Source organism: Clytia hemisphaerica, unplaced genomic scaffold (genome assembly GCF_902728285.1).
Source record: "Clytia hemisphaerica strain Z4C2 unplaced genomic scaffold, Clytia hemisphaerica genome assembly, whole genome shotgun sequence".
Lineage (NCBI taxonomy): Eukaryota > Metazoa > Cnidaria > Hydrozoa > Leptothecata > Clytiidae > Clytia > Clytia hemisphaerica.
Window position 1 is genome coordinate 866,673 of NW_027104370.1, and position 9,282 is coordinate 875,954.

The 9,282-nt window shown below is 36.7% G+C and overlaps 1 protein-coding gene across 2 annotated transcripts; it reads right to left on the reverse strand.

The window, feature by feature from the left end:
• Positions 1 to 3,587: 3,587 nt before the first annotated feature.
• On the reverse strand, positions 3,588 to 9,282 carry LOC136818427 (uncharacterized). 2 transcript variants are annotated; one of them, XM_067074765.1, is made up of 9 exons: positions 9,219 to 9,282; positions 8,272 to 8,467; positions 7,908 to 8,068; positions 7,346 to 7,576; positions 6,744 to 6,909; positions 6,008 to 6,400; positions 5,381 to 5,533; positions 4,353 to 4,829; positions 3,588 to 3,961 (listed from the first exon to the last, which is right to left on the reverse strand). In XM_067074765.1, exons 2-8 carry the CDS (start codon positions 8,450 to 8,452, stop codon positions 4,618 to 4,620), a joined length of 1,497 nt encoding a protein of 498 aa, XP_066930866.1. In that variant the 5' UTR covers positions 8,453 to 8,467; positions 9,219 to 9,282; the 3' UTR covers positions 3,588 to 3,961; positions 4,353 to 4,617. The 2 variants fall into 2 exon arrangements, with proteins under 2 accessions (XP_066930866.1, XP_066930867.1); XM_067074766.1 differs by lacking the exon at positions 9,219 to 9,282 and having other exon boundaries at positions 8,346 to 8,427.

Consider the following 9,282-nt stretch of genomic DNA (forward strand, 5'->3'; position numbering starts at 1 on the left):
ATCCCTGTCTCATTCTTTGTAAAAGTAAAATGACTTCAAGTTTATTGATATAAGACGGAATTTCTCCACGGGAATAAGGCGGGTTCGTAGAGGTCAAAATTCTTGCAACGTTACAAATCATTTTCAGAAGCTCGTTTTGGGCTCAAACGAAGCGTATAACTAATTAGAATAAGATTCAGTCTAGGCAGATGTTTTTTCATTTTGAAATTTTGTGTAATTCGCAAAAATCCTCAATTTTGAGCTATTTTGATGACGTCATAAAAATTTAAAGTCAAATAACTTTTGATAGAATCATCAAAATAATTTCAAACTTTCACCAGAGATGCATTTCAATGAAAATTTCCAAAAAATCTTAAGAAATTTTCAAAATCTTGATGACGTCAGCATTTTTTAAGGATTTTAGTTTTTTGCCTAAAAAGTGATGACGTCATCAAATTTCATAAATTTTTTTATTTAATTCTGAAAACATTAATAATATGCATCTTTGGTCAACATTTGAAATTATTTTGATAATTGTATCAAAAGTTATTGGGATTTTAATTTTTATGACGTCATAAAAATAGCGCAAAATTGAGGATTTTTGCGAATTACGCAAAATTTCAAAATGAAAAAACATCTGCCTAGACTGAATCCTATTCTACTTAGTCATACGCTTCGTTTGAGCCCAAAACGAGCTTCTGAAAATGATTTGTAACGTTGCAAGCATTTTGACCCCGCCTTAATCCCCTGGAGTTTGCTAAATATCAGGTTCTGAATCCGTCTGAATGAAGGTTCCAAAATGTTTCTTACATTCTTCATCTTTCTCATTTGAAATGAATATGCAAGATGTCTCTAAAACTTTATTGATGATAGGATAGGAAGTAATTTTATGAATCTCCAAAGCCTATAAAACGTTGGTAATGATATATTATTTAGTTATTCGCTGCATCATTGATAGCTATATCAAAACGCTTTGCTTACAAAAGTGCAAACAACTATAAGCAAGAAGAGAAAAAAATCATACACAAAGTTTTCTATACAACGTACGACTATACAACAATGAGATTAATTCACTTGAGAAAATTCTCTCGAAAGAGCGAATCTCGTTTTTTGTGCGTTACGACCCCCGTGTTGAAGAAAAGTAAAGTTTAGTGCATGAAATGGGTTTTTAATAAAGTGTACCTTTTCCACCTTTTCTGAACGAATTTTAAACTTAAAATGTGTATTTATGCAAAAGAATACTTCTATGTGTCATTTGGGAATAAATCTTCTAGGATTTGTCCAATTAGAAGAAGGTTTTAATTTTTAACGGAATTCCGTTACTTTGCGCAAAGTATCATAAGCCATCCCACCAAAGTTGTATGGCCTTGAGCGACCCGCCTGTTTTTTCTACAAATAACAGATAGAAACTAAAATTTCCCACTAGCTTTCAAAAAATATACCATTCAAAAAACAAAGAAATCACTAAATCCTATACGTCTCGTCAAAACACGGCGTAAAAAATATAAGAATTCACTTTTTCTTGCCTGAGAAAGGTTAAAGATTTATAGCTTATACTTCATTCTGATTGATGTTTATCTTTAATTAATTTATTTTAATTTTTTCATGTGCAAATCTAAAATCATCGTTTTGTGGTTATGGGATAATGTTCACAAGAGTTCCGAGTTTCGACGCAGTGTTTCAATCAATCTCTTTCATCATTCAGCTGATTGGAAAACTTTGTTAGCATCTTCTATGATATATCAGTAATATATGAGTAAATGTAGGCATGCTAATGCAAATATAGATTAAACGATTAATTGAATTTGTGTATATCTTGTTATTTTTTTTTTTTTTTTTGCAGAGAGATAAGCAGTTCTCTTCTTCGTGCCTCTCCCTAGACAGGAGACCCGTCGTGTGTTTTTTTATAATTTGATGTATACATTTCGCCATCAGTTTATCGGTTTATCAAAGAAGAAATCATAGCATGGATTCCCCCGAAGAGACAAAAATATAATAGGCCGAATTCGCAAAAATTTAACAGTCTTCTCTTAAACTTGTGCAATTAGTGAACATCATTTGTCCGTTTTTCCAGCATGGCAGGAATTTGAACCGCTAAATCAAACTATTTTATTAATTACACAAATATAATTAGCCCGGGGGGGGGGTACTTAGGCAAAAATAGGTGCTGGGTATGTGCGGACGGTAAGGGTCGGGTTTTTCACCTTTCAAAGTCTCTCTAAGGGTGGGAAAAATCACGATTTTTAGAAAAAAAATTTGATTTTGAGAGAAAAAATTACAAAAAAGTCTCACTAAGGGTAGGAAATTTTTGATAATCAGAGAAAATTTTTCGAAAAAGTCTCTCTAAGGGTCACTTTTTCACTAAAATTTGGTCTCTCTAAGGGTCGGTTTTCGGAGGTCCCGTCCGCACATACCCCTCATTCACCAACCCTAGTACCGCCCCTCCCCCCCGGATAATTGGTCAAGTATTTAACAGTCATGAAATTTTTACAATTTGAAATTAACACAAATAAACCAGCTGCGCTGGAAGCTCCGGCTTAAGAGATTAAAAGATGTGAAAGATGAGTTTGTTGAGTTAGAACTTTGCCCACAAACTACTAATCAGAACAGATCAGAAAGCAAAGTAATAATTCTATTGCAGAGCGAGTATGAGAAAATATCTTAACGAATATAAAAAAAAACAGCTGAAAGTTTAGCTCTTCTAAGTGATTACACATGCACTTTCTTGCCTAAGTAAAGAACCAACCCCAACCCCCCCCCCACTCATCCTCGACTAAAAAGTTCAAAATTGGAGATAAAGGAGATAAACATTTAGGAGTTAATATCTTCAAGTTCTTATAAATTTATTTTTTTCTAAACTTGCCAATAGTGAAGCCATGATGCGTCGTTAATTTGATTGTCCGGATAAAATTTTGGGGAGAAAAATAGCTTAATTAGAGGCCACGGCTTTTAGCTAAGCATTATTTTTTCTGTTGGGATAATTCTTGGAGGAGAGTAGGATAAACCAAATAAAATGGTACAATGTTGTGTATGTAATAAATACCGTAGGTCGGGGAAACTTCGGACAGATTTTCAAGTTTTTTCTTTATTTCTCCTGGAATATGAAAAAAAGATCAACCAAACTTACTGTACATAACATTTGTGTTATTGTCTTTCAGGAAACCAACGTTACAAGTAAATCAGCCAGGTCATTATGAAAGAAACACCATCTCAATTTCAGAAAGGTCAACTTCGTAAAATGTTAAACTTCGGAATGATTTGCCGTCACTCCAACGATCTACCATCATGACTGGATGCTGCGCTATTTCGAAACAAAAACATTGCACTTGAAGTGCCATTTGTTGAAAAATACCAAGAGACAAATTCGTGTGAGCCGAGAAGTTAACGACATAACGATTCGAATTTCACTTAATTGGTCATTAATTTTCTGGGCGTGCAATGGAAGCGTGAATAACAAAAACTCGTCAACCGATCATTAGACTTTTTATGGACGCTGAACACATGAGAGGGTTTTCCTAGCACACTTAAAATTTACGATTTATATAGCGGAAACCTGGGAAATAGTCATAGGGGTTTCCTGAGTAGGCTGTGAATTTCTAAAGCGGGAAAAGAAAGAAGGCGAAAAATTTGAATGTTTTTATAAGTACACATAATTAGAATCCGATCATAAATATAAAAAGTACCACTATAATATGAATTTCAATCTTGAATATAGACAGAATATAGTCAGCAAAATGACTATCAACATAAATGTTTTATGAACACAAATTTACACACTGAATTAAAAAGTACTGAAAAAATTTATTTTTTCGCCTTTTGTTTTAAGCGTTGGCTTTGCCTCTGCGCTGGTCTCGGCTGACAAACATCACATGTGAACGGTATCGTCTCCCAATCAATTTCGTTAACTTTTCGAATGTTATAATGTAAACCGGAACAATGGATGTGGTACGCCCGGCCACATTTTTGATCACATACTATCCAGCTGAAATAGCAAAGAGTTAAAAAAATAAGAGTGCAAAAAAAACAGTACCAAAATGTGTTTAAGGTATTTGAAGCCATAAATTAGAACCTTTTCGTCCAAAAATCATAAGCATTGATTTCTACTATCAATGGGTGACGTTTTAATTTAGACACTTTCTGTACCAACAAATGGAGCATGTTTGAAATACTATACTCCCGCCAAAATTGTTAAAACCTGTCATTTCAGATTTAATCCTAGATTTAAGCATGGGCTTGTGACACAGGGGTGTACTTAAGGAATTAGTCAGCTGTTACACTTTACTAATCTTATTGTCAATTATATTGTAAAATGAAAATGCCAAAGGGTTGAAATATTTCTAACGAGTTTATATAGACAGGGTGCAGACACTCACATTTCAGAAGCAGTGTCGCTGTTCCAACCGATATTGCAGCCTGGACACACCCAGCTGATGCCATCTCCGTCCTCTTCCTGCGTCATTTCCTCAGTTTCCTCTACTGTATCTGTGGGGAGTTGTTCCTCGGCCTGTTGTCTTTCTTTTGCCGCAAGATTTTCCATTGCCTCTATTTCTATTTCATCCATCTCTTCCTCTATATTGAAGTATTCCTCATCCTCATCTTCATCCGATTGTGCGGCCAGGGCTTCCTCTAGCTCCAATGTCAATTGCTCTTCGACGTCACTATCATCAGTGTCTGTATCAACCTCTCTGTCATTGATGACGTTCGATGGCCCTGGTTGTTCACCATCGTCCACACTGGCTTGTGCTTGGGTCTGTGCTGGTTGCTGTGAAACCTCAAGGACTTCAGTAGTTGTAGCCGCCTGGGTATCCAGCATGTCGCAAGCATTTTTGCCAGGCTCACATTTCTTGCCTCTGGTTTGTTTGTATAAGGGAGAAAACAGTTGTCATTTCAAGTATTTCAAGAAGAGCAAGATTTTTCCATTGTGTGACATCAACGACCGGTTTTCCATCTTTTTAACGAGGACAAAACCGACTGTTAAAATCCTGGGGGGGGGTACTAGGGTTGAGGGAGAGATTGCTATTTGCTGACAAATCAGAAAGTCTTAAATTAGTCTCTCTAAGGGTCACCTTAGAGAGACTGATTTAAAACTTTCTGATTTTTCCGACCTTTCGAGAGACTTTGGAAGGTGAAAAAACCGACCGACCTTAAGCCACGCACATACCCAGCACTCATTTTTGCCTAAGTAACACTCCCCACCCGGGTTAAAATCTTTGTAGTGGATTTGGTGAACAAATAAGCATATCTGTAAGCTTGATGATTGGTGTATACTTGGGTGTAACTTTCGTTTATCTTTTCCATTTTAATGACTCCCTTTTTTCGGAAGAATTCAATTCACAATATAGCTAGGCGTAACCGAGTCTGTTTAAAAAAAGGAAATATGCTTATAAGAACGTGTACTCACTGGTTACAGAACATGTTCGGTTGTTTTCGAGAAAGTCTAGAACACTATCATTGAATATATTTAAATCAAAGCCATCAACAACATGAACACGTGAAGGTATCTTCTTTGCTATCTTAGTACGGTCCAGTGGGTGAATGCCACACGTTCGAAATCCTAAAATGACGTGGAATGATAGAATTCATGAAAATGTGATATCGACTGTTCATGGCTTCATTAGACGAAGGTAGAAGAGCAAATTTCACCCTAATTTAACACTCAAAAATCCACAATTTATCCGGCCCGTCGGCATAAACCGTTGTCGTATCTTTTCAAACTCTAAGTTCATTACGTTGACTCCCAAAAATAATTTGTATTTGCACGTCCAATTAAGAAGTAAGAATCACTGACGGGAAAATTATCAAGTCTCCATAAAAAAGAGATGCCTTGGAGTTTTTACAAGATACTTTAATAATTGGTCATGTAAAGCGATAGAGATGACGCGTTCTTTAGAAAAGGTAATAAGATTCTTTTATTACATCTTAACAACCAACCAAATCAAATAAGAGCTAGTAAAAACTCCAGCTTGTCCCATAAAAAAGGCATTTTTATGAAAATCAACCGCTATCATATATAAAAATGCATACTAACCAGATTCTAGGGCAGTTCCAAGCTCGCGTTCTATCCTGATAAAAGTACTCCTTAGAATTGCCGGAAAGCACGTTTTTTGTAAGTCATCCTTAATTCTGGTTTCCCGTCTCCATGCCTCCAAGCTTTGCCGCCAAAACTTCTTTACTGGGGAGAAAACGGCAACATCAAGGGGTTGTGAAATGTGGGTGGTGTTCGGAATGAGCGGAATGAATGCAATGTTGTGACGGCGGCATTCAATCAAGACGTCAGCAGTGTAATGACACCCAAGATTGTCACCAATGATGACCTTCTTTCCAGTCAACTCCTTTAGACGTGGTAACGCCAGGTCCATAAACCATTTGGTGAAGGATTGTGCCTCAAACCAACCATTTTTACTCATAGTATACGAAGCACCTTAGAGTAATGTGATAAGACGTTATTTCCACTATAATACACCCCTGTCTCAGTGCCCCGGTGGAACCTTTTCCCACGGTGGGGATGAAAATTTCTATCGAAAGCCCAATATGGATAGAAAATCTATTGTTTCCAGCTCAAAATTTACAGTGGGGATGGTTTTGGAGTCCAATTTTTTTCATTGAATTTTCAATGGGGATAGCCCACAATTAAGTCACTCAGGTATTGTCTGTAAATCAATGCTAAGGCAGGCTATGTGAACGGTAAAATAACTACGCAAAAAACCTTATTGTTGACGAATATGAAATAGGAGGAGTCAGTTACTACATAGAAACATACATACCTCTTGGCCCGTGTTTCTTCCAGTTTTCCCACATACATTTCGATTTATATACAATCATGGGTGGCATGAACTCGCCCTTCGGGTTGCCGCAACACATGACTGAAAATGAAGTTTTCGAGTGAGGCATGCATCGTTCAACTCTCCGTCTCCTCTTAGATACAATGACCTGGACGAGATAATATATGTCGATAAAGTTAATTAGCGTGCCCTGTGAAACAGAGATATGGTGCTCACAATCCAAAAAGACTCCTGTGTAATGGACGCGGTCAGATCTTAATGGGCTAGCTAGGTTAGCTAAGTAAAAAATTGAACATCAATGTAATCCTGAACTTTCTGACACGAATACTAACATCTACAGTTACACAAAAGGTACGAGAATTCAATTAAACTTTTGATAAAATTAGTTAACCTATGATTAGGAATTGAGTATAAAATCTCCACCTTTGTAAAACCGAAGATTATAAATCCCTATATTTGGTTATTTGCCTGATTTTATCTGAAAAGGTACGAATTTGCATTTGGGTCACAGGAGAAGGGGTTAAAAAACCTTTTCTGATGTAAAAAACGGTCAGATTTGATCAATAATCTAGAAATGTTTTAACCTTTTTCTTTCCTGGATCGTCAGTGAAATTAGTCTCGTCAAAATTCCAAATATTCTCTGGCGGTACCCCGTCGAGTTCTTTTTCCAGATTGATGAAAAATTTGTTTACATCTTCCAAACTTAACCCACTTCTGTTCGGTTTGACGTTGTCTACACTTCGTAGTTTGAGTTTGAAGTCACGAATAAAGCGTTCGGTCCAATCCATGCTGGGGAGGTTTTCATTTCTGAACAACTGTAAGACAATATATACATGTTTTTATATAAGCGTATAGGTTCAGCGATGCCTAGGTTGAGGGCGTGGCAAGGCCGAATACTGTTCGTAAGAGTGCTTATACCCCGAGCAAAATGTTAGGAAAAATCCGTGAAACCCAGTTCAAATCAGGATAATTTTCTTAGTCTCGAGAAATGCCTAGTATATGCTTAAATTATTGCCATTACTGATTCTAGATGTTTATAACTTCAATGCTTATAAAAAAACATAATAATGTAAATTGGTTTAATAAAATTCGTCACAATTCTGGCAGTCCATTTCCCCTAAAAACACATCAGAATATTTCCCTAACCTTTACGCCCTTTTTGTTGAGGTAGTCTTGCACAAAGTATCGTAGGTCTGTTCTGTCCATGGGTACCTGCCACTCACATGTCAGCTCTACCATTGAAGCCAGTGCCTTCTCTTCATCATGACTGAGCACGGTCGGGCGTCCAACTTTCTTTGGGTGATTGTCTGAGAGTATGCAGAGGAAAATAATTTTATAAAGGCAAATTTTATAAATTTATAAAGGCAATTCTTTGTTAAAAGTCTTAAAGAACCTAAGATATAACTGTTATGTTCAAATACTAAAATCAATTTACCGACTATGGTCAGAGCCCTTAAATGAAATCCTTTATAATAAGTTCCCTCTTTTACTCGGGTATCGTAAATATTACCTTTTATTTTGTCATACAGAGTGGACCGTGGGATTTTATATTTTAGCGCGATATCTTTGACTTTTTTTCCCAACCTGATTTCTGTTAACGCCCTCTCCATTGTCCCATCGTTTGGGTCATACTTTGTCTGGTATTGACGAGCTCCGTACTTCCCCGCTTTTCTCTTTGGATGTCTTGCCATGATGCTTTGTTCCTACTGCAAAGGAAATATAGTTTTGTTATATTGCTGCAACAATGGAGATAAATCATAAAGAATTTGTGTCCATTCATTTTTGCCAGCATTGGCTCGATGGCTCTTGATTAATCATAGCGTGTGAACGTGCTACGTATGAGAGAACGACAATGGTCGTTCGCGCCACGCAGAAGAGTCGGTCACTTTCGATTACACCGGCACTCTTATTCCCTTGCGGCACGAACACACTGCGACTGATCAAGGCCGTCCCAAGGGAACGCCTCACCTCTAGCATTGTATTACAGGCTGACTGTACACAACTTGTTAAGATATAGTGGATTACAAAATTACCAAAACACATTTGGGACAAACTTCACTTGTGGTGCCCAAATTAAATTTTTGTAAGACAACATGTAAGCGCTATAATTTATTGGAGGACAGGCTAACAAAGAAAAAAGAAAATATCCATACACCTGGATGATAGACATGGGTTTCTGCAAAGTATGTATTAGATCAGGGTTTGCCCTGGAATCAGGTAACAATAAAAAACTCTTTTCAAATCCCCAATACTTTTATCGGTACAGGCTAAGTGAAATAAGCCCATACATCCACAACAAATATACAGGCCCTGCAATTTAGGTAGAATAAGTGTAACTGAAACAGGGGTGGCTTATGTCACGAAAACATGATTGACCCACTAAAATAAACATTTCAGCCCAAAGCTATAGCTAATAATTTACATGTAAATTTAAAAGGATAAATAAAATTTTCTTACCTTTGGATGTGTTTTGATGTAGATTTGTTTCAGTGTGTCATGCGAGTATGTATGTATGTGTATT